The following is a 23,932-nucleotide window of genomic DNA, read 5'->3' on the forward strand; positions in this document are numbered from 1 at the left end:
TCCTAGTATTTTAAAAACTGAAAAATTAAAACATCGAAAAGTTGAAAAATTGAAAAATCGAAATATAACACTGTCGAAAAATTGAAAAATCGAAAGTTTAAAAAATGAAAAACTGAAAATCCAAAAAAAAAATCGGAAAATCGAAAAATATTCGAAATATTAAAAATCCCTAAACTGAAAGAAATATCCAAAAATTGACATCAAAAACTGGATAATTGAGGAAACGAAAAACCAAAACAGCAAAGTCGAAAAATAAAAAATCGAAGATAATTGAGAAATTGAACGTTTGAGAAGTCGAGAAATGGGAAAATCAAAAAAAGATTAATTGAGAAATGAGAAAACTCAAAATTTGAAAAATAGAAATACTGAAGAATTTAAAATTCAAAAAATGGAGAAATCGAAAAGTCTAAAATTTAAAACATTGAACTGCAAAATTGAAAAATCCAAACACCAAAAAATCAAAAAATAAAAATTCGAAAATCCAAAACTTAAAAATCGGACATCTGAAAAATCGAAACATCGAATAACTGGAAAATCGAAAAATTGGAAAGCCCAAGAGTAATAAATGGAAAAACCAAGAAATCCAAAAATGGAAACATGGAAAAACTCAAAACATGAGACATCGAGAGTTCTTCTATATTTCAATTTCTCAATTTTCGGAATTTTTAAATTGTCGATTTTCCAATTTATTTATTAATTTTCCGATTTTCCAATTTTTCGATGTTTCGAAATAGGCCAAAAGCGAAAAACAGAAACATCTAGAATTTTAAAAACTGAAAAATTAAAAAAACATCGTAAAGTTGAAAAATTGAGAAGTCGAAATATAACACAGTCGAAAAATGGAAAAATCGAAAGTTTAAAAAACGAAAAACTGAAAATCCAAAAAAAATTCCAAAAATCGAAAAATATTCGAAATACTGAAAAATCCCCAAAAAAAAAAATGACAAACTAAAGACTGGATAATTGGGGAATCGAAAAACCAAAAAAAAACAAAGTCGAAAAATCAAAAATCGAAAGTTTGAGAAGTGGGAAAATCAAAAATAGATTAATTCAGAAATGAGAAAACTCAAAATTTGAAAAATAGAAATACTGAAGAATTAAAAAATCAAAAAATGGAGAAATCGAAAAGTCTAAAATTTAAAACCTTGAACAATCAAAATATTGCGAAATTGAAAAATCCAGAAATCCAAAGACTAACAAATCAAAAAATAAAAATTCGAAAATCGGACGGAATAAAACTTAAAAATCGGACATCTGAAAAATCGAAATATCGAAGAATTGGAAAATCGAAAAATTGGAAAGCGTAAAAGTAAAAAATGGAAAAACCGATAAATCCAAAAATGGAAACATGGAAAAACTGAGACATCGAGAGTTCTTCTATATTTCAATTTCTCAATTTTCGGATTTTTTTAATTTTCGATTTTCCAATTTATTTTTTAATTATCCGATTTTCCAATTTTTCGATGTTTCGAAATAGGCCAAAATTGAAAAACCGAAAGATCTAGAATTTCAAAAACTGACAAAATAAAAAAAACATCGGAAAGTTGAAAAATTGAGAAATCGAAATATAAAAGAGTCAAAAAATTGAAAAATCGAAAGTTCAAAAAACGAAAAACTGAAAATCCAAAAAAAAAAAATCGCAAAATCGAAAAGTCGAAGAATTGAAATATTGAAAAATCCTAAAACTCAAACAAATATCCAAAAATTGAGAAATTAAAGAACTGGATAATTGAGGAATCGAAAAACCAAAAAATCCAAGTCGAAAAATAAAAAATCGAAGATAATTGAGAAATCGAAAGTTTGAGAAGTCGAGAAATGGGAAAATAAAAAAAAGATTAATTGAGAAATGAAAAAACCCAAAATTTGAAAAATAGAAATACTGAAGAATTGAAAAATCAAAAAATGGAAAAATCGAAAAGTCTAAAATTTAAAACATTGAACAATCAAATTATTGGAAAATTGAAAAATCGAGAAATCGAACACCAAAAAATCAAAAAATAAAAATTTGAAATTAGAATTTTAAAAACTGAAAAATTAAAACATCGAAAAGTTGAAAAATTGAGAAATCGAAATATAAAAACAGTCGAAAAATTGAAAAATCGAAAGTTTAAAAAACGAAAAACTGAAAATCCAAAATAACAAATGGAAAAATCGAAAAATTCACAAAAGTAAAAGAAATATCCAAAAATTGAGAGATTAAAGAACTGGACAATTGAGAAGTCGAGAAATGGGAAAATCAAAAAAAGATTAATTGAGAAATGAGAAAACTCAAAATTTGAAAAATAGAAATACTGATGAATTAAAAAATCAAAAAATTTAAAACATTGAACAATCAAAATATTGTAAAATTGAAAAATCGAGAAATCCAAACACCAAAATATCAAAAAATAAAAATTCGAAAATCTAGAATTTAAAAGTCGGAAATCTGAAAAATCGAAACATCGAAAAATTGGAATATCGTAATAAAGAAGAACTGAAAACTCGGGAAATCGAAAACCTAGAATTTTAAAAAGCGAGAAATTGAAACACCGAAAAGTTGAAAAATTGAGAAATGGAAGTATAAAATAGTCGAAAAATTGAAAAATCCCAAAACTGAAAGAAATATCTAAAAACATGAGATATTAAAAAATTGGAAAATTGAGACATCGAAAAACTAAAAAAGCAAAGTCGAAAAATCGTAAGCGTAAAATCGAAAAATTGAAAAATTGAGAAATCCCAAAACTGAAACATCGAAAAATTGAGAAGTCGAAAAATCGAAAAATTGAAAAAGTAAAAAATGGAAACTTGGGGAAGTCGAGAAATGGGAAAATAATAAAAAAAGAAATCGGAACCCTGAAAATTTAGAGAGCTAAGGAAGTACTGTAAACGAGTTCATCGGGCGACTTTGTTGTTTTCATGTTTTTTCTACGTTTCATGAACTCCCGTTCCCGTCTCTCTGCGATTAAATCAAGTAACGCTGACATACTTGTCCTTGATGAAATAATGTGCACTCCAAAACCAATATAAATAAGTGTGTTTTCGTACCATAATGTGTTCGAAACATCGCCACTGGCGGAAAATGGGTGATTAAAGTATGATACGCGAAATCAGCTCTAATACAAGAACTGTTACCTCGTCCGTTCGTTTCAACAACTAATTAATTAACTAAAATCGCCCCCTCCTACCAATATAATAATTGCCACACAATAAAGGATTAATTGCCGTGACACTACCTTGTCATCGATTTATCCATCTCCCATTCATTTCAATTTACAACCCATTTTCCAGTAATCGCCCAGCTGGGACCTTTAAAAACATCCTATCTACTTTGACATACGGCGTAAAAAACAAACAAGCCTTAGAGCACCCTTAGGGTAGCTTCGCTAAAAGCTCGTAAAATTACTTTTATTGTAATATTTTTCCATTACGATAATTAGCTTAGGTGCGGTTTTAATTAATTCAAGCGTATTTTTGTCGTTTGAAGCAAGCGCGGTGCAGTGGTCATTATTCCCCATCAGCATTATAATATACATCATAGCAATAAAAAGGAGTATTAATTGTGGCTCTCGAATTTAGGTTTGCGTGTTCGAATGCGAAATTACCATCTATTATGGCATTTATTGAAATTATTAATTTATAGGCATTGACAATGTGGTGTCACATTTTGGGTTGAATCGACGAAAAAAAGTGTTAAATACATTTATGTGTGCGGTCACGGGATAAACCTCGGTCGGCATACAGGAAACACGCGAGAGTCCCATTAGGATGCAACTGTTTCGTATTTGACCTACCGATTGTAAAACGTGTGAGTAGTGGATCTGGTGGGTTTATGAATGTGTCCAGGTGACATGGTCTGTCTTCAGACGAGGGAAAAAACCTATTTTGCATAATTACTAGAGAGCGGATTTATAAGCACAAAAAAATTAAGAATAAGCGTTTAAATAAGCACAACATTTTCAATAAAAAAGTTTTATTTTAAGCAAAAAAGCATTAAAAACATAATCATGTTACAAATCAAAGAACACTTCTTAGAACTTTGGATAAAATATTATTACAATAATCCTAGACTTTATATTTTACACACGTATTTCAGTTTTCTTTAAAACAATTTATGATTGTAATATGTTCCAAGTTGACGACTGTAACATTTTTTCGCCGATCATTTAAAATGTGTTTAAAATTGGAGAATGTGCGTTCAACATCCACACTCCTTGTTGGCGCAAATTTGAATTTTGCAACTAATGTTGAATCTAACTCTAAATTTTCCACCTTCTGGCCTTGTAAAACACGAGCAACGTCGGAAAGAACACCGAAACCTGCATTTTTGTTTAACACTTGGTCAAGTTTTTGAGATACTTCTAGTACAATCGCATGCAAATGTTTTGAGCCTATGGGCGGATCATTTTTGCCGGTCGTCACCGAAGGAGGCAGTCCAAATCGTCCAAGGGCAGAATTTATAGGTAGGCTCAAACTACAACGAAATTTACGTGTTGACCAAATTCTTACTCTGAATTAGTTTTAATTTTATAAATACCCTCTCTAAAATGTTCGGAATATGATGAGTCTATACTTGTGATTTACCATTCCATTAATATTTTTTGGATTTGTTTATACATACAGGGTGACTCAAAAAAAAAAAATAATGACTGAGTCAATTTATTTTATTGAAGAAATCAAGAATTGCAAAACTGAATACTTTGAAATCTTGTCAATTAGTTAGAAAAAAAAAACCTGTCCTGCTCTAATAACATGGAGAATATGCTCAAAATCACACTAATATTAGGTCTAATTGTGCCGACCATAGATATAAAATTTACATTAAAGTAAGTCACGGACATTTTTTCAAGTGTACTACATTTCAAAAAGCAAAAAAAGAGTTCAGTTTATAAACTTCATAATTTTGGTTTAAAGTTTATCAATCATATTTGACGCTTTATTTTATCCGTTCCATTTGTTATCCTTTACTGCGGTCTCTCTTGGGTCGAGGTGTAACACCGGACCGAACGTTCTTCGACCGATAGGATAATTTATTACTTCCGACATCTTTTCGGTGACAAATTTAATCTTTGCATACTTCAGCGTAGTTAGTGAACTCGTTGTGACCACTGAAATATACAAAGAGTAAATTTTGAAATGGAACGAAAGTCGAAGAATACTTTCAAAGCCACGATCAAGATGTATTTGCTTATCTTCGCCAAAAAATGCATGACGTCATCGTAAAATTTGATATGATGAGTCTATACCTGTGATTTATCATTGCAGTAATATTTTTTAGATTTACTTATACAGCCTGTCTCAAAAAAAGGTCACTTCGATTTTCGATTTTTCGTTTTTTCGACCAACAGTTTCATCGAATTAGATTTTTCAGTTTCCATTTTTCTATCAACTTTTCGATTTTATTGCTTTCTAATTTTCTGATTTTTCAAATTTGCGGTATTTTGATTTTTCGAGTTCAGTTTTTTCGTTTTTCGATTTTTTAATTTTTCGTTTTTTTGATTTTTCGATGTTTCGATTTTTTAATTTGCCATTCTTTCAATTTTCGATTTTTCGTCTTTCCATTTTTAGATTTTTTGATTTTTCTGTTCGTCAGTTTTTAGACTTTGCAATTTTTTTGCATTTTTCGATTATATTTTACTTTCCGATTTTTTTGATTTTTGAATTCTCGATTTTACGTTTTTAATTCTTCGATTTCCGATTTTTCAATTTTCCGGTTTTTTAATTCTTCTATTCTCGATTTTTCGATTTTCCATTAATCATAAAACTTTTCGATTTTTCGGTTGTTTTATTTTTCGACCTTCGATTTTTCAACTTTCGATTATTCGATTTTCCATTTTCTGATTTTATGATTTTTCGATGTGCGATTTTTCGATTTTCGTTTTTCCGTTTTTGTGGTTTTTCGATTTTTCTGTTTGTTTCAGTTTTTATGGTTCTACAATTTGCAGCTTTTAGATTTCAATTTTGTTACTTTCCAATTTTCCACTTTTCGATTTTTTGATTTTTTTTCGATCGTCGTTTTTTCGATTTTCATTTTTTCGATTTTTTTATTTTTCAATTTTTAGGCCTTGCAATTTTTTTTACGCTTTTTCGAGTATTTGTTTCATCGAATTTTCAATTTTTCGAGTTTTCGATTTTCGATTTTTCGGTTTTTCCATTTTCCGATTTTCGATTTTCCATGTTTAGATATTTTTCGATTTTTTTTTATTTTTCGATTGTTCTGTTCGTCAGTTTTGAGACTGCAATTTTTACTTTTCCACTTTTCTATTATTTTTGTTTCGGATTATTCGATTTTTGAATTTTCGTTTTTTTTTTCATTTTTCGATTTCCGATTTTTTAATTTTTCGATTTTTCGGTTTTTTAATTTGTCGATTCTCAATATTCCGATTTTCGATTTTTCGATTTTCCAATCTTCGATTTTTCAATTTCCAGTTTTCGATTTTGCACTTTTTGATTTTACGATTTTTCGATTTTTCTGTTCGTCAGTTTTTAGGCTTTGCAATTTGTTTACTTTTCGATTTTTCGATTATTTTACTTTCCAGTTTTTTGATTTTTGAATTGTCAACTTTTAGAGTTTTCAATATTATGAATTTTCGAATTTTCGGTTTTCCTATTTTTCAATTTTTGATTTTTCCATTTTTCGGTTTTTTGATTTTTCAATTCTCGGTTTTTCAATCTTGCAAATTTTCGATTTTTCAGATTTGTGAATAGAAATTCACAAATCTGAAAAAAACTAGAAAGTTTTTCGATCGACCTACGTATTAGATTCATTGAATTTTGGATTTTCGGTTTTTCCATTTTTAGATTTTTGATTTTCCAGTTTGGCATTTTCAGATTTTCTGTTTTTCGCATATCTGATTTATCAAATTTTCGATTTTTCGGCTTTTCGATTTTTCGATATTTGATTTTCGAATTTTCGATTGTTCAGTTTTCCATTTTTCAGCTTTTAGAGTTCATTTTTTTTACTTTTCGATTTTCCAAATTTTCAAGTTTCAATTTTCAGATTTTTGATTTTTCGATTTTCTTTTTAAATCTTTGAATTTTTCGGTTTTGATTTTTCGAATTTTTGATTTTTAATTTTTCCATTCTTCGGTTTTTAGACTTCAATTTTCTTTCTTTTAAATTTTTCGAAATTCTATTTTCCGCTTTTCAGAATTTTCGATTTTCAGTTTTCAGATTTTCGATGATTAGAATTTTGGATTTTTCAGTTTTATGATTTTTCGATTTTTAGAAAATTTGAGTAGTCGAATTTCCGATTTTTCAATTCATCGATTTTTCTATGTTCAATTTTTCAATTTAAATTTTGCGATTTTCAATTTGTCCATTGTCGATTTTTAGAATTTTCGGTTTTTCAATTTTTCCATTCTCAACTGTTAGACTTCAATTTTGTTACTTTCCGATTTTTTAGTTTTCGATTTTCCAATTTTCTGAATTTTCGAATTTCTTTATTCAGATTTTCCATTTTCCTCTTTTTCGATTTTAGATTTTTCGAATTTTTGTTTTTCCAATTTTTTGCTTTTTCGATTTTTCTGTTCGTTTCAGTTTTTAGGCTTTGCAATTTTTTCTACTTTATATATTTTGACTATTTTAATTTCCGATTTTTTTATTTTTGTTTTAGATTTTTTTAATTTTCAATATTACAAATTTTTTACTTTTCGATTTTTTGGTTTTCCCGTTTTTCAATTTTCGATTTTTCGATTTTTGAGGTTTGTGAATTTCCACTTTTCGATCGACCTAGGTATTTGATTCATTGAATTTTCGATTTTTTGATTAGTCATTTTTAGATTTTCGATTTTTACGATTTGTATTTTTCGATTTTCTGTTTTTTGCATTAGTGAATTTCAGTTTTTCCGATTTTTGATCTTGCGCATATTTGATTAATCAAATTTTCGAAAAAGTTACCATGCTTACAAAAACTTCAAAACATCTACAATATTTCAAAGTATTCAGTTTTGCTATTTCTTCAATAAAATAAATGGACTCAGTCATTAAGTTTTTTGAGACACCTGTATAACCAAATCTAAAAAATATTAATGCAGTGATAAATCACAAGTATAAAACTCATCATATTTTATACATTTAAGATAGGATTTATTCTCCAAAATTTTGAGGTGACGTCAAATTTTTTAGAGGGAATAAGCAAATATATTTTAATTAAAAATGTATCATGTTTATCATGATTTTAAAACATCTGCAAAATTTCAAAGTATTCGATTTTGCAAATTCAAAATTAAATTGCAAAATATTGTTTTATAATTTTGATTTTTTTTCCAAAAATCTAGACGATTTGGATAAAAACTCAACACGGAGTCATAAACTACATGTGTAGGACTAGGTTACTGTATACAATTTATAAACCCATTTACTAAGCATAAATTTGAAGTGACGTCATCACATTATTGGTGGGGATGATTAGACAAATTTAATAATTTTGCGACATTTATGAAAAAAATATCAGTTAACAAAAATGGCACGTTTTTATTATTATGCCAGTTACATGTCACTCAACGACAATATCGTTTTTTTAAGAGTATTTTATTTGAAAAAGTGATGAAATTTTTTATACGGAACAATTGGTCGAAAGATGTTAGAAAGCAAAATAATTCATGTCCGGACCATCGTTACTCACGAACGAAAGTGACGATTATTTTATGGGAACAACTACCTGCTAAATCTTCTCCGACAAATTCGAGAGAACTGGTGTGAGCCATAAATATTTCTTACCAAATGTATATATAACTACTGTCCGTCCCGTAATTGTCAATAAAATTTTATAGGGTAAAATGTGAATTTCGTTGTAGTTTGAGCCTACCTACAAATTCTGCCCTTGAACGATTTGGACCGCCTTCTTCGGTAAGGGCAGGCAAAAACGATCCGCCCATAGACTCAAAACATTTGCGTGTGATTGTACCAATATCACCCCTTACTGCGTTTGCTTGTTGTTTAAATTCTTTCACTAAGTTTATGGCATCTACCAACAACATGTTGGGTTTTTCTAACTTTTCTATTACCTCACATACGAATTGATAATTGCTTCTTAGAAAAGCTAGATCTTGTCGCAGATCTTTGTTTTCCAAAATATGTATGCAATCTTTAATCGATTGAGAAGAATCTTCGCTAAACTCCGCAACTACTTCCTCAAATTCTTTGATATATTTGTCATAATAAAATGTGGCCTGTAACCATGTTCCCCACCTCGTTATAATCGGCTCTGGGGGCAATGGTATGTTTGGAAATTTTTCCTTAAAATGTTGCACTCTTAGTGGGGCTTTAACAAAAATCTTTTTACCATTTACCACTAATTTATAAACAGTAGGAAACTGCAAACGTATTTCTTCAGCCACTCTGTTTAAACCGTGGGCAATGCAAGTAGAGTGAATTAAATTGGGGTACAATATTTTTAGATTATTCCCTGCTTTCAACATATAACGAGCTGCATCCGAGATCATCAATAAAATTTTATTGGCAAAAATAGTGACGTAGGACTGTCATTTACAAATCTGGTAATCGTATTGCCATTTGTTTTATCTAACATTTTCAAACTTACTACATACCCTCGACTAGGAAAATTTTCATTTAAGATTCCAACAATTAAACTTGCCACGTATCTTCCACAACTATCGGTTGTTTCATCGACAGCGAACCATAAATAATTATCTCCAATGCGATGTTTAATTTCGTTGTAAACTTGCTGAAACACTGGGCCTACATAATTTTTTCGGAGAGTACTTTCAACCGGAATATGTCGATTGCAGTGTTTTTCATGGAATTCTTGAAGAAGGCCTTTCTCCAATTTTTTTAAAGGTATATTGGACTGGATCATCATTTTACATAAATCGAAATTAAACTGAAACTGCTCATCTTTTGTGGAAGTAGATGCAACAGATTCATGTATGTTTAATTTTAGAAACTTCAAACATTTTCTTCTTTTCTACATGAATAGTCGTTCTGACATGTTGCGTCACGTTATATTTTTTATCACTTTGAATCTAAAACAACGTACATATGCAGGATTAACAAAGGAAAATAGATAAAAAAAAATTAGTGGGCTTACGGTTTTCACACAAGCTCTGCAGAATATTTTGTTGTTTTCTAATTTTAATTCTGGAAAATCCCTTATCCACTCATCCGGCGTCGATTTTACTTTCGGCATTCTTTTAAAATATTAGTAATATTACGAAAAAGAACTCAACATGTAACAAGGGAGAACCACGTATAACACTGTATACTACGACAGATGCGATAGACTGATGGTTGTGAAATAAACGGTTCATTTACTTAAAAGTTTCCATTAGAAAAATTTTAAGGTAGGTAGTTGGGTACAATAATCCTTTTTTCTAGAAAATCTTCAACGGTCTTGCCGCAAAATGCCGAAAAAGAACATCTGGTTAAAAGCTTTAATTCATTATCAAAGAAGTAAGGATTTAAAGTCATAAAATCTATGGAGTATTTTTCCAATCCTATAATAAAATTTTATTACCCAAACGACCGGAACCTATTCACAGAAAGGGTCTTGAGTAAGTGTACTTCAATGGTCAAGTCCCGGTAAAATGCATACGATACGACACGCCCAACTAACAAGTATTTGTCATCCCGACAAGGCCGGCATTTGAACAAAATATGCATTAAAACTCATATTCGTCGAAAAAAGCATTACATAAGCATATAAGTTTTAATATGCATAAAATTGACCAAAAGCAAATAAGCATAAAAAAAATGTGTCAAATGACTCCAAATTGTATCATAATTACAAATATAAAAAAGTTTTGAAGTGCTTACATTTTTCACAAAAAGCATTAAACCTAGAAATCTCATATTCCAAATATTTCCCAAAAAATTGCATAAATCATTTCCAAAACTACGAAATTCACAACCATTTATCATTCCACAACCTACACTTTCCAGTCACGGTGGCGCCTACCGAAAATTACCCATCCGAATAAACCCATGTGGCGTTCTTCCACCTAGCCCAGTTCATGGTCTCCTATCCATCATTACCCGACCACAACGAGATCATCCTTCACAGATTACCCTTATCAGTAATCGATGATCGCGTGGGTGGTAATTTGGCCGAACCAACGGGAAAAACGCCAAAAATAATTAGGGTTGTCTTGGGAGATAAATGAGCGCTACCCCAATCAGAGTGCCGCCTCTGACAGACAGCTGCCCAACGTCAGTTGGCCGGTAACGTGCACTTCGCCCTTATTTTAAAAAACCCATTCCTCCATGTCTGCTCGTACGTAAATGATATAGGTGTAATTAGCTAATTATGGTTGGCTGTAGAAAAACTCATGTGTAGGTATAATACCTAATTATTTTGCTGGCAGTTCAGTCGGAACTGTGGTGATTGTGGATGTTGGGTTTGCATAAATCAAATAGAGTTGTGTTTGGTTTTATGTATCGTGTACAATTACGGCGAGTTATTTGTTTCTAATAAAATATTTACGAAATTGTTTGTGGTCGAAGGACGGGTTGGAATAGAATGTGAAAGGAAGAAGATATGGGATAAAAAAAATTAAAATAAACTATAGTGTAATTATAATTATATAGAGATTCGTTTTTTTTAATTAAACCGACCTTGCAAAAATTGTTCGTTGCTGTTGCTTTCCATATTTTTTAAATAATACTTAAATGGTACTACGAACATATTTGGGTCATTTTTAAGTTCAACACTTTTTATTGTATGTAGTAATAATTATTACTATTATGATAAATTACATTAAGTGCGTACTTACCATCGGTGGAAAAAAACCGAGACACTGTAAATTTTAGCATTGTAAATTGTTCTTCAAAAAGTCAATCAGAATGAAAACTTTACCTAGAAACGACATGTCATAAAATGATATGTCTCAGTTTTTTTTTGTCCATCGATGGTATTATGTATACACCTGGTGATTCATTAGTGGTGTTGAAAAAGTCTGTATAGGGGTCGATTATTATCCGCGCAATTTATTTTAACATTGGAAGAAAATCTTTCAGATCTCTTGGGTTTATTACAGCTCATTTTTTTTGTGCATGTATTTCAAAAACACCCTGCATATTAAATTCACATTCATCATGAAATCTGCTTTTGAAATTTGTTTTAAGGTTCTTACTGATTTTCGATCCCTCAATTTTCCTTTTATTCAATTTTTTGATTTTTTAAATTTTAAATTTTGGATTTCTGGATATTTCAATTTATCGAATTTTTATGTGTTCGATTTTTCAGTTTATGGATATTTCGTTTTGTAGATCTTTCGATTTGTAGATCTTTCGATTTTTTGACTGCTTGATTGTACATTTTTTGATTTTTCAGATCTTACATTTTTTTTAATTTGAAAATTTTTAATTCTTAATTTCCGATTTTTCGATTTTCGATTATTTCCATTTCTCAATTTTTCGATATTCCAATTTTTTGTCATTTTAGCTTTGGAATGTTTCAATTTCTCGATTTGTCCGATTTTCCATTTTTCAATTTTCCTTTTGTTCAATTTTTCGATTTTTTAAAGTTTAGATTTTGGATTCCTCGGTTTTTCGATTTTTCGACTTGTAATTGTAATTTTTTTATTCTATGATTTGTCTAATTTCAATTTTTCGGTTTTTTTCAATTTTTTAAATTTCAGATTGTTCGATTTCTAGATTTTTCAAGTTTTCAGTCCTTCGATATTTCTATTTTTCAATGTTTCCAATTTTAAGATTTTCGCTGTTCCAGTTTTGGGATTTTTCGACATTTCAATTCTTCAGTTTTTCTTCCATTTTTCAATTTTTCGATTCTTGATTTTTTACTTTTTCGACTTTTAAATTTTAGATGTAGGTATCAATTTTTCGATTTTTTGATGTTTCAATTTTTCGAATTTTCAATTTTTCAAATATTTAATGTTCGATTTTTCAGTTGCGTTTTGTAGATCTTTCGATTTTTCGACTTCCTTGTCGTACATTTTTTGATTTTTCAGATCATCGTTTTTTTTTTAATTTGAAATTTTTCCATTTTTAACTTTTCAATTTTTCGATTTTGGATTATTTCGATTTCTCAATTTTACGATTTTCCAATTTTTCGTCATTTCAGCTTTGGAATGTTTCAATTGCTCAATTTTTCCGATTTTCGATTCCTAAATTTTCCTTTTTTTCAAGTTTTCGATTTTTTAAATTTCAGATTTTGGATTTCTCTGGTTTTCGATTTTTCGACTTTTAGATTTTATTTTTTTGAATGCATAAATGTTTTGATTTTTTGATGATCCGATTTCTCGATTTTCAATGTTTCGGTATCTTAATTTTTCAATTTATTTGTTTTATTTAGTTAATTTTTCCATTTTTTTGATGTTTCGATTTCTCCATCTTTCGACTTTTCGGTTTTAGATTTTTTGATTTATTTGAATTCAAAATTTTCAATTCTTAACTTTCGATTTCGATCTCGGTCTATTTTGATTTTCCAGTTTTTTGATTTTTCAAATTTTTGAATTATTAAGTTTTCGATTTCTCCATCTTTAGACTTCTCGGTTTTAGATTTTTCAATTTTTTTAGATTCAAATTTTTCAATTCTCAATGTTCGATTTCAATTTTGGCCTATTTCGATGTCTTAATTTTTTGATTTTTCAATTTTTCGATTTTTTAAATTTTGGATTTTCGATTTCTGGGTTTTTCGTTTTTTCGATTTATAACTGTAAAAGTCGATTTCTAGAGTTTTCGACTTTTTAGTTCTTGGATATTTCTATTTTTCAATTTTTCGACTTATTAAATTTTTGGTTTTTCGATTTTGCAATTTATCGATATTTCGATTTTTGGAATTTTTCAATTATTCAATTCTTCAAATTTTTAGTTTTTCGATATGTCAGTTTTGGGATTTTTCCAGTATTTTAATCCTTTAATTTTTTGACTTTTCGATTTCTCGATTTTTTACTTGTTCGATTTTTCAATTTTTTGATTTTTAAATTTTAGTTTAGTAGGTATCAATTTTTCGATTTTTTATGTTTCAATTTTTCGAATTTTTAAATGTTGGATTGTTTAGTTTATGGATATTTCGTTTTGTAGATCTTTCAATTTTTCGACTTCTTGGTTGTAGATTTTTGGATTTTTCAAATTTTCGATTTTTTTTAATTCGAAATTTTTCAGTTCTTAACATTCCAATTTTTCGATTTTGGACAAAGTAATTCAATTTCTCAATTTTTCGATATTCCAATTTTTCGTGATTTCAGCTTTGGAATGTTTCAGTTTCTCGATTTTTCCGATTTTCGATTCTTCAATTATTTTCCTTTTTTTAAAATTTATATTTTGGATTCCTTTGGTTTTCGATTTTTCGACTTTTAAATTTAAAATTTATGAAGTTTTCGATTCTTTATCTTCCCATTTCTCTATTTTCAATTTTTCGGTATTTTCCAATTTTTTTCATTACAGATTTCTCGATTTCTAGATTTTTCGAGCTTTCAATTCTTCGATATTTCTATTTTTCAATTTTTCGAATTTTTAAATTTTTGGTTTTTGAATTTTACGTTTTTCGATTTTACAATTTTCGCTGTGCCAGTTTTGGGATTTTTCAATTTTTCAATTCTTCAATTTTTCTTCCATTTTTGTATTTTTCGATGTCAGTTCTGGGATTTTTCAATATTTCGAACTTTAATTTTTCGACTTCGATTTCTCGATTCTTTACTTCTTCGATTTTTCGATATTTTAATTTCCCAGATTTTCGATTTTTTTTGGTTTGAAATTTTTCAGTTCTTAACTTTCCAATTTTTCGACTTTTGACTATTTCAATTTCTAAAACCGAGAAGTCGAAAGATAACTTCTCGGTTTTAGATTTTTCGATTTTTTTTTAATTTCAAATTTTTCAATTCTTAATTTTCGATTTCATCTTGGCGTATTTCGATTTTTCAATTTTTCACTTCCCCAATTTTTCGTCATTTCACTTTTGGAATGTTTCAGTTTCACGATTTTTCCTATTTTCGATTCTTCAATTTTCCTTTTTTTCAATTTTTCGATTTCTTAAATTTTAGATTTTGGATTTTTCGGGTTTCCAATTTTTTTTTTCAATTTAATTGTTTAATTTTTCAAATTTTAGATTTACTAATTTTTCGATTTTTTTGTTTCGATTTTTCAATTATTAAGTTCTCCATCTTTCGACCTCTCGGTTGTAGATTTTTCGATTTTTTTTAAATTGAAAATTTTCAATTCTTAACTTTCAATTTTGATTTTGACCCATTTCGATTTCTTAATTTTTCGATTTTTAAATTTTGGATTTTCGATTTCTCGATTTTTCGAGCTTTCAACAATCCTTCGATATCTCTATTTTGCAATTTTTGGATATTTTAAATTTTTGGTTTTGTAATTTTACGTTTTTCGATTTTACAATTTTTTTAATATTCCGATTTATTGACATCGCGGTTTATCGATTTTTAAAATTTTCGCTGTTCCAGTTTTGGGATTTTTCAAATTTTCAATTTTTCAATTTTTCTTCCATATTTGTATTTTTCGATGTCAGTTCTGGGATTTTTCAATATTTCGATCCTTTAATTTTTCGACTTCGATTTCTCGAGTTTTTACTTTTTTAATTTTTCAATTTTTCGATTTTTTGATTTTTCATATTTTCGAATTCTTTTTAGTTTGAAAATTTTCAATTCTTAACTTTCCAATTTTTCGACTTTGGACTATTTCAATTTCTCAATTTTTCCATATTCCAGTTTTTCGTTATTTCAGCTTTCTCGATTTTTCCGATTTTCGATTCTTCAATTTTCCTTTTTTTCAATTTTTCCATTTTTTAAATTGTATATTTTGTATTTTTCCGGTTTTCGATTTTTCGACTTTTACATTTTAGATTTTTGAATTCTTGAATTTTCCGATTTTTTGATGTCGGAAAAATCGAAACATCGAATAATTGGAAAATCGAAACATTGGAAAGCCCAAATGGAAAAACCGAAAAATCCAAAAATGGAAACATGGAAAAACTCAAAAACTGAGACATCGAGAGTTCTTTTATATTTCAATTTCTCAATTTTCGGAATTTTTAAATTGTCGTTTTTCCAATTTATTTTTTAATTTTCCGATTTTCCAATTTTTCGATGTTTCGAAATAGGCCAAAAGCGAAAAACCGAAAGATCTAGAATTTTAAAAACTGAAAAATTAAAAAAACATCGTAAAGCTGAAAAATTGGGAAGTCGAAATACGAAAAAGTCAAAAAATTGAAAAATCGAAAGTTCAAAAAACGAAAAACTGAAAATACAAAAAAAATCGAAAAATCGAAAATTCGAAGAATTGAAATATTGAAAAATCCCAAAACTGAAAGAAATATCCAAAAATTGAGAAATTAAAGAACTGGATATTTGAGGAATCGACAAACGAAAACAGCAAAGTCGAAATTGAGAAATCCAAAGTTTGAGAAGTCGAGAAATGGGAAAATCAAAAAAAGATTAATTGAGAAATGAGAAAACTCAAAATTTGAAAAATAGAAATACTGAAGAATTAAAAAATCAAAAAATGGAGAAATCGAAAAGTCTAAAATTTAAAACATTGAACAATCAAAATATTGCAAAATTGAAAAATCGAGAAATCCAAACACCAAAAAACCAAAAAATAAAAATTCGAAAATCTAAAACTAATCGGACATCTGAAAAATCGAAACATCGAATAATTGGAAAATCGAAAAATTGGAAAGCCCAAAAGAAATAAATGGAAAAACCGAGAAATCCAAAAATGGAAACATGGAAAAACTCAAAAACTGAGACATCGAGAGTTCTTCTATATTTCAATTTCTCAATTTTTGGGATTTTTAAATTTTCGATTTTTCAATTTATTTTTTATTTTCCGATTTTCCAATTTTTCGATGTTTCGAAATATAAATAGGCCAAAACCGAAAAACCGAAAGATTCCAGAATTTTAAAAACTGAAAAATTAAAACATCGAAAAGTTGAAAAATTGAAAAATTGAAAGTTTAAAAAACAAAAATGTCCAAAAATCGAAAAGTCGAAGATTGAAATATTGAAAAATCCCAAAACTGAAAGAAATATTCAAAATTTGAGAAATTAATAAACAGGATAACTGAGAAATCAAAAAACCAAAAAAACAAAGTCGAATTTTCCGATTTTTTGATGTTCCGATCTCTCGATTTTTAATTTATCGATATCTTAATTTTCAATTTATTTGTTTTATTTAGTTGCTCAATTTTTCAAATATTCAATTTTGAAATTTTAGATTTTTTTAAATTAAAATGTTTCAATTATTAACTTTCGATTTCGATCTTGGCCTATTTCAATTTCACGATTTTTCAAATTTTCGATTCTTCAAATATGGTGTTTATTAGGGAACAATAATAGTTATTTATGTATCAAGGGTATTATGACGTAGTTTATGCCCTTTCGAGAACAACAGTTTACAAAATTCTTTTATTGGTTGCATTCATTGCAAATTGTTGAAATAAGTAATATTTAAAAAAATAAGTTATGTTTTAAAGCGCTGTCGCGGTATCTGTGCAACCAGCGAAACAGTAAATAATAGTTGGCCGATCGCGTTATCTGTTGACGTTACTATGGCAACCACTCCTAATGCCCTAGGGTATTATTTAGTGATTAACTTACCTCAAATTTAGACCATTATAGGCCAACAATAAACCAGTAAGACGTAAAATTTATTTATGATTTCCTGCTAAATTAATGTGGCATAATTTGATTCAAAATTTAACTGTAATGGATATTTGGTGCTAGGAATCAATTTCCTATTTAATTTCTTGAGTACTCGTTGAAACTATTTATCCACAAATGACCTAATAAGTTACACTGATTGAAATGGAATTAAATTGAATGTAAATTCGAGAACATTAGTAGTTGAAGTGTAACAAATGCTCGTTCATTACTCCAAAAGACAAATGTTCGCCCATAATACAAACCGACCCCACGTTCATGCCCACATCCGCAACCCAGCTAAAAAAAAATACCTTGAAAGTAGCTCTTGGTGCGTAGGTAGCTCACAGAAAGCCTCAAAATCGAAAGCCTGTCCAGCTTGGAGAGGATGTTTTGCTCGAAGGGCAGAAGACTGGCGAGAGTGTCCAATTCGGCGTTGAGCCTCTCCCGATGCCGTTTGCTCGGATTACTCTTGGTCACCCCGTCTTTGGGCGTCGGCTTCAAACTAAAACACAAAGAGAAAATCTCATTTTTTTCCGTCAAGTGCCGCCAGCATACGCAACTCTTCCAGGAATGACATATGCCGACAAATTGTCGACAATTGCTCATTGTTGAGGAGGGAAAAACGACGTGGTACGAAGAGGACAAGTCTGTAATTAGTGCCACGATGGATAGAACCGTACGTCCGAGCCTGATGACTGTTATTAAGAAGCAGGAGAAAACAGTTTCGGTCAGTTTTTGTTTTTGTACTAGTTGGTTGACTACCTAACGAAAATTTGACGCTTGTATAGAGAAATAATCGGGTAAATCTTGGGAAAATGTCCCTCTGATACTTGACTATTATCCGCTGCATGCAGGGGTGTGTACTTTTCGAGCGTAATAAATAATAGTTTAAAAAACTAAAAAAACACGCTTTTATTGCTAATCGAACTAAAAACTAGAAAATAATTTTTAATGACAGAGTTTAATATTACAGTAGTAGAAGATCAAACAATCAATCATAATAAATCACCTCAAATTAAAATTATAATAAAATTTAAGTTATTAACAGAATAATTCAATTCAGAGTAAAAAGCGTGGGGTGCTTGATATTTTAAATATTACAATCATTCTATTGGCAACTATCTATGAGAGGATAGTTATGAACCGCAGTAAAATGCACCCCACGCTTTTTACTCTGAATTGAATTATTCTGTTAATAACTTAAATTTTATTATAATTTTAATTTGAGGTGATTTATTATGATTGATTGTTTGATCTTCTACTACTGTAATATTAAACTCTGTCATTAAAAATTATTTTCTAGTTTTTAGTTCGATTAGCAATAAAAGCGTGTTTTTTTAGTTTTTTAAACTATTATTTATTTTTCATTTTTTAGTCTGCGACAAATTCATAAATTGGGGAATTAATTACTTATTTAGATTTTTCTAGAAAGAACCACTCAGTGTTCTCCGTAGGATCGAGGATCCTGGCGGTCCTAATACGGATAATGGGAAACTGTTATCAAATTATTGCATTGTCATCGATCCTTGAGACGTGTGCAAAGTTTCAAGATGATCAGACTTTTAGAAACCGATGAAAATTAAGCTCAAAGATTCCGTTACATACATACATAGATACAACCCAAGCTAATAAAAGCGTGATAAAATAGGGTCATTTTGACGAGTGTTTAATTTCAGTTTCATGAAAATGTCGGTCTCCGTTTCCGGTTGTCTGTTACATGTCGAACTGGACTTTAAGATTATCGAATAAGTGGTAAACGCTAACCAAAATTGGTGTGTTCATTTTAGCTTTATGTTGTAACATTTGAAATCATCTGTGATATAATCCTGTGTCGACATTTTTATTATTATTAAAATTAAATTACATACTATGGACCTTAATTTCTACAAAGTTCGCACCAAATTCTAGATAGAGGTGAAATAATTTGAGAACAACATACACTAATTTACTCCATTACTTTTAAATGGATTATTTTGGCAAAAATAATTATAAAAATGGTTTCGATTTTTTATTGGTTGATTTTGAACAAAAAGTAAACAACGCCTAATTCAGGCTGAAAACATAAACCAGTTTAAACATAAAAACAATTTAAACAGAAACTACAGTCAAAATAAACTAATAACAACAAAATAAACTGTTAACGAAACCCGAAAGACGCACGCGTCTGTAATCAGCTGATCTGCGCATCATTTCTTATTGTTATTCTCTAATTATTTTACCTCTAGTTGTAATAAATTGTCTTTGGTATACTTGACTGATCTCACATATTGTGTCTTTTTATTTCACAATAAATTTGAGCAGACGTCACCAATTTTTTGAAGGAGATGATATATAAATCTATGTTAACATTATATAGTTAATATAAAAGCAGTAAAATATTGTCGAAGATTATTTAGGCAAAAACTTAAGGAAATGATAAAATTTAATTTTGAAAATTCTAGGATTTAGATTTTGACCTGCTGATTCTAGAAATATAGCGTTTGTAGGGTCCTGGGACAACAATTTAGAACTATTTGCTTTGAAAACCAATTCTTTTCAAAATCCAAAATTTTACAACATTCCAGCCGTGGATTTTGGAAAAATTATAGGAATTATCAAAGAAATGCAGCCAAAAGTAAATTCTGGAGGTCAAAAGTATAAAGTACACAAGAATATGTCTTTAGTTAAGTTTCGAAAGTATCCGAAAAATTTCAAAATTTTCAAAAAAGGTCGTTGGGGTTTTGAAAAAGTTGACTAAATATACTTCGAAAAATTCTGCGATGTAGATTTAAACGTTCTGAATCCCAAAATATAGCGATTTAATCGTTCCGTCCCAAGATTTTAGAAATATTCGTTTTAAAATGAAATTAAAAAAAAATCAAAAAACTATCATAGATATTTCGAGGGGAGATTTTGGAAAAATGGTAAGGGTTATTAGAGAAATGGGACGGAAAGTAACTTTTGGAGGTTGAAACATACAAGAAAATGTCTTTAATCACAATACATATCGAAACTGGTCGAAAAATTCCGAAATTTTCAAAAGAGTTCCTACCGAAAAACTAGGTTTTGAAAAAGTTGGCTAAAAATCAACAAAAAATTCTAGAATGTAGATTTCGACCTGCTGATTCTAAAAATATAGCGTTTGTAGTGTTCTGGGGCAAGAGTTTAAAACTATTTGATTTCAAAACCAATTTTTTTCGAAATGCAAAATTTTACAATATTCCAGCCGTGGATTTCGGAAAAATTATAGTAATTATCAAAGAAATGCAGCCGAAAGTAACTTCTGGGTGTCAAAAGTATAAAGTACACAAGCAAATGTCTTTAGTTAAGGAACGAAAGTATCCGAAAAATTTCAAAATTTTCCAAAAAGGTCGTTGGGGTTTTGAAAAAGTTGTCTAAAAATCCTTGGAAAATTTCTGCGATGTAGTTTTAAACGTTCTGATTCCCAAAATATAGCGATTTAATCGTTCCGTCCCAAGATTTTAGAAATATTCGGTTTAAAATGAAATTAAAAAAAAAAACAAAAAAACTATCATAGATATTTCGAGGGAAGATTTTGGAAAAATGGTAAGGGTTGTTAGAGAAATGGGACGGAAAGTAACTTTTGGAGGTTGAAACATACAAGAAAATGTCTTTAGTCACATATCGAAATTGGTCGAAAAATTCCGAAATTTTCAAAAGAGTTCTTACTGGAAACTAGGTTTTGAAAAAGTTGGCTAAAAATCAACAAAAAATTCTAGAATGTAGATTTCGACATGCTGATTCTAGAAATATAACGTTTGTAGCGTCCTGGGCCAAGAATTTAGAAATATTTGCTTTGAAAACCAATTCTTTTCAAAATCCAAAATTTTACAATATTCCAGCCGTGGATTTCGGAAAAATTATAGGAATTATCAAAGAAATGCAGCCGAAGGTAACTTCTGGGGGTCAAAAGTATAAAGTACACAAGCAAATGTCTTTAGTTAAGTAACGAAAGTATCCGAAAAATTTCAAAATTTTCCAAAAAGCTCGTTGGGGTTTTGAAAAAGTTGTCTAAAAATACTTAGAAAAATTCTGCGATGTAGATTTAGACGTTCTGATTCCCAAAATATAGCGATTTAATCGTTCCGTCCCAAGATTTTAAAAATATTCGGTTTAAAATAAAATTAAGAAAAAAATCCAAAAAACTGTCATAGATATTTCGAGGGAAGATTTTGGAAAAATGGTAAGGGTTATTAGAGAAATGGGACGGAAAGTAACTTTTGGAGGTTGAAACATACAAGGAAATGTCTTTAGTCACATATCGACGCTGGTCGAAAAATTCCGAAATTTTCAAAAGAGTTCTTACTGAAAAATTAGGTTTTGAAAAAGTTGGCTAAAAATCAACAAAAAATTCTATAATGTAGATTTCGACGTGCTGATTCTAGAAATATAGCGTTTGTAGTGTTCTGGGGCAAGAATTTAGAACTATTTGCTTTGAAAACCATTTTTTTTCAAAATCCAAAATTTTGCAATATTCCAGCCGTAGATTTCGGAAAAATTATAGGAATTATCAAAGAAATGCAGCCGAAAGTAACTTCTAGGGGTCAAAAGTATAAAGTACACAAGCAAATGTCTTTAGTTAAGTAACGAAAGTATCCGAAAATTTTCAAAATTTTCCAAAAAGGTCGTTGGGGTTTTGTAAAAGTTGTCTAAAAATCCTTAGAAAAATTCTGCGATGTGATTTAGACGTTCTGATTTCCAAAATATAGGGATTTAATCGTTCCGTCCCAAGATTTTAGAAACATTCGGTATAAAATGAAATTAAAAAAAAATCAAAAAAACTATCATAGATATTCGAGGGAAGATTTTGGAAAAATGGTAAGAGTTATTGGAGAAATGGAACGGAAAGTAACTTTTGGAGGTTGAAACATACAAGAAAATGTCTTTAATTAAATTTTAAACTGGTCGAAAAATTCCGAAATTTTCAAATGTGTTCTTACTGAAAAACTAGGTTTTGAAAAAGTTGGCTAAAAATCAACAAAAAATTCTAGAATGTAGATTTCGACGTGCTGATTCTAGAAATATTTGCTTTGAAAACCAATTTTTTTCAAAATCCAAAATTTTACAATATTCCAGCGGTGGATTTCGGAAAAATTATAGGAATTATCAAGGAAATGGAGCCGAAAGTAACTTCTGGGGGTCAAAAGTATAAAGGACACAAGCAAATGTCTTTAGTTAGGTAACGAATGTATCCGAAAAATTTCTAAATTTTCCAAAAAGGTCGTTGGGGTTTTGAAAAAGTTGTCCAAAAATCCTTAGAAAAATTCTGCGATGTAGATTTAAACGTTTTGATTCCCAAAATATAGCGACTTGATCGTTCCGTCCCAAGATTTTAGAAATATTCGGTTTAAAATGAAATTAAAAAAAAATCAAAAAACTATCATAGATATTTCGAGGGAAGATTTTGGAAAAATGGTAAGGGTTATTAGAGAAATGGGACGGAAAGTAACTTTTGGAGGTTGAAACATACAAGAAAATGTCTTTAGTCACATTTCGAAGTTGGTCAAAAAATTCCGAAATTTTCAAAAGAAACTACTGAAAAATTAGGTTCTGAAAAAGTTGTCTAAAAATCTTCAAAAAATTCTAGGATATAGATTTCGACGCGCTGATTCTACAAATATAGGGTTTGTAGCGACCTGGGGCAAGAATTTAGAAATATTTGCTTTGAAAAAAATGTTTTTTCAAGATCCAAAATTTTACAATATTCCAGCCGTGGATTTCGGAAAAATTCTAAGAATTATCAAAGAAATGCAGCCGAAAGTAACTTCTGGGAGTCAAAAGTTTAAAGTACACAAGCAAATGTCTTTAGTTAAGTAACGAAAGTATCCGAAAAATTTCAAAATTTTCCAAAAAGGTCGTTGGGGCTTTGAAAAAGTTGTCTAAAAATTCTTAAAAAATTCTGCGATGTAGATTTAGACGTTCTGATTCCCAAAATATAGCGACTTAAGCGTTCCGTCCCAAGATTTTGGAAATATTCAGTTTAAAATGAAATTAAAAAAAAATCAAAAAGCTATCATAGATATTTCGAGGGAAGATTTTGGAAAAATGGTAAGGGTTATTAGAGAAATGGGATGGAAAGTAACTTTTGGAGGTTGAAACATACAAGAAAATGTCTTTAGTCACATATCGAAGCTGGTCGAAAAATTCCGAAATTTTCAAGAGTTCTTACTGAAAAACTAGGTTTTGAAAAAGTTGGCTAAAAATCAACAAAAAATTCTAGAATGTAGATTTCGACGTGCTGATTCTAGAAATATAGCGTTTGTAGGGTCCTGGGGCAAGAATTTAGAACTATTTGCTTTGAAAACCAATTTTTTTCAAAATCCAAAATTTTACAATATTCTAGCCGTAGATTTCGGAAAAATTCTAAGAATTAT

The 23,932-nt window shown here is 29.3% G+C and overlaps 1 protein-coding gene across 1 annotated transcript in view; it reads right to left on the reverse strand.

Annotated features, from left to right (window-relative positions):
* LOC135125116 (aryl hydrocarbon receptor protein 1) overlaps positions 1-23,932 on the reverse strand; it is a 156,628-nt gene that overhangs the window by 79,688 nt on the left and 53,008 nt on the right. Inside the window, exon 2 of the mRNA XM_064050467.1 lies at positions 17,870-18,060. Within this exon, the coding sequence (XP_063906537.1) occupies positions 17,870-18,060 (191 nt within the window). The remainder of the gene's footprint in view (positions 1-17,869; positions 18,061-23,932) is intronic.

The sequence above is a fragment of the Zophobas morio genome, unplaced genomic scaffold (genome assembly GCF_036711695.1).
Source record: "Zophobas morio isolate AGI-343-1 ecotype UQ-CSIRO unplaced genomic scaffold, CSIRO_AGI_Zmor_V1 ptg000008l, whole genome shotgun sequence".
Taxonomy (NCBI): domain Eukaryota; kingdom Metazoa; phylum Arthropoda; class Insecta; order Coleoptera; family Tenebrionidae; genus Zophobas; species Zophobas morio.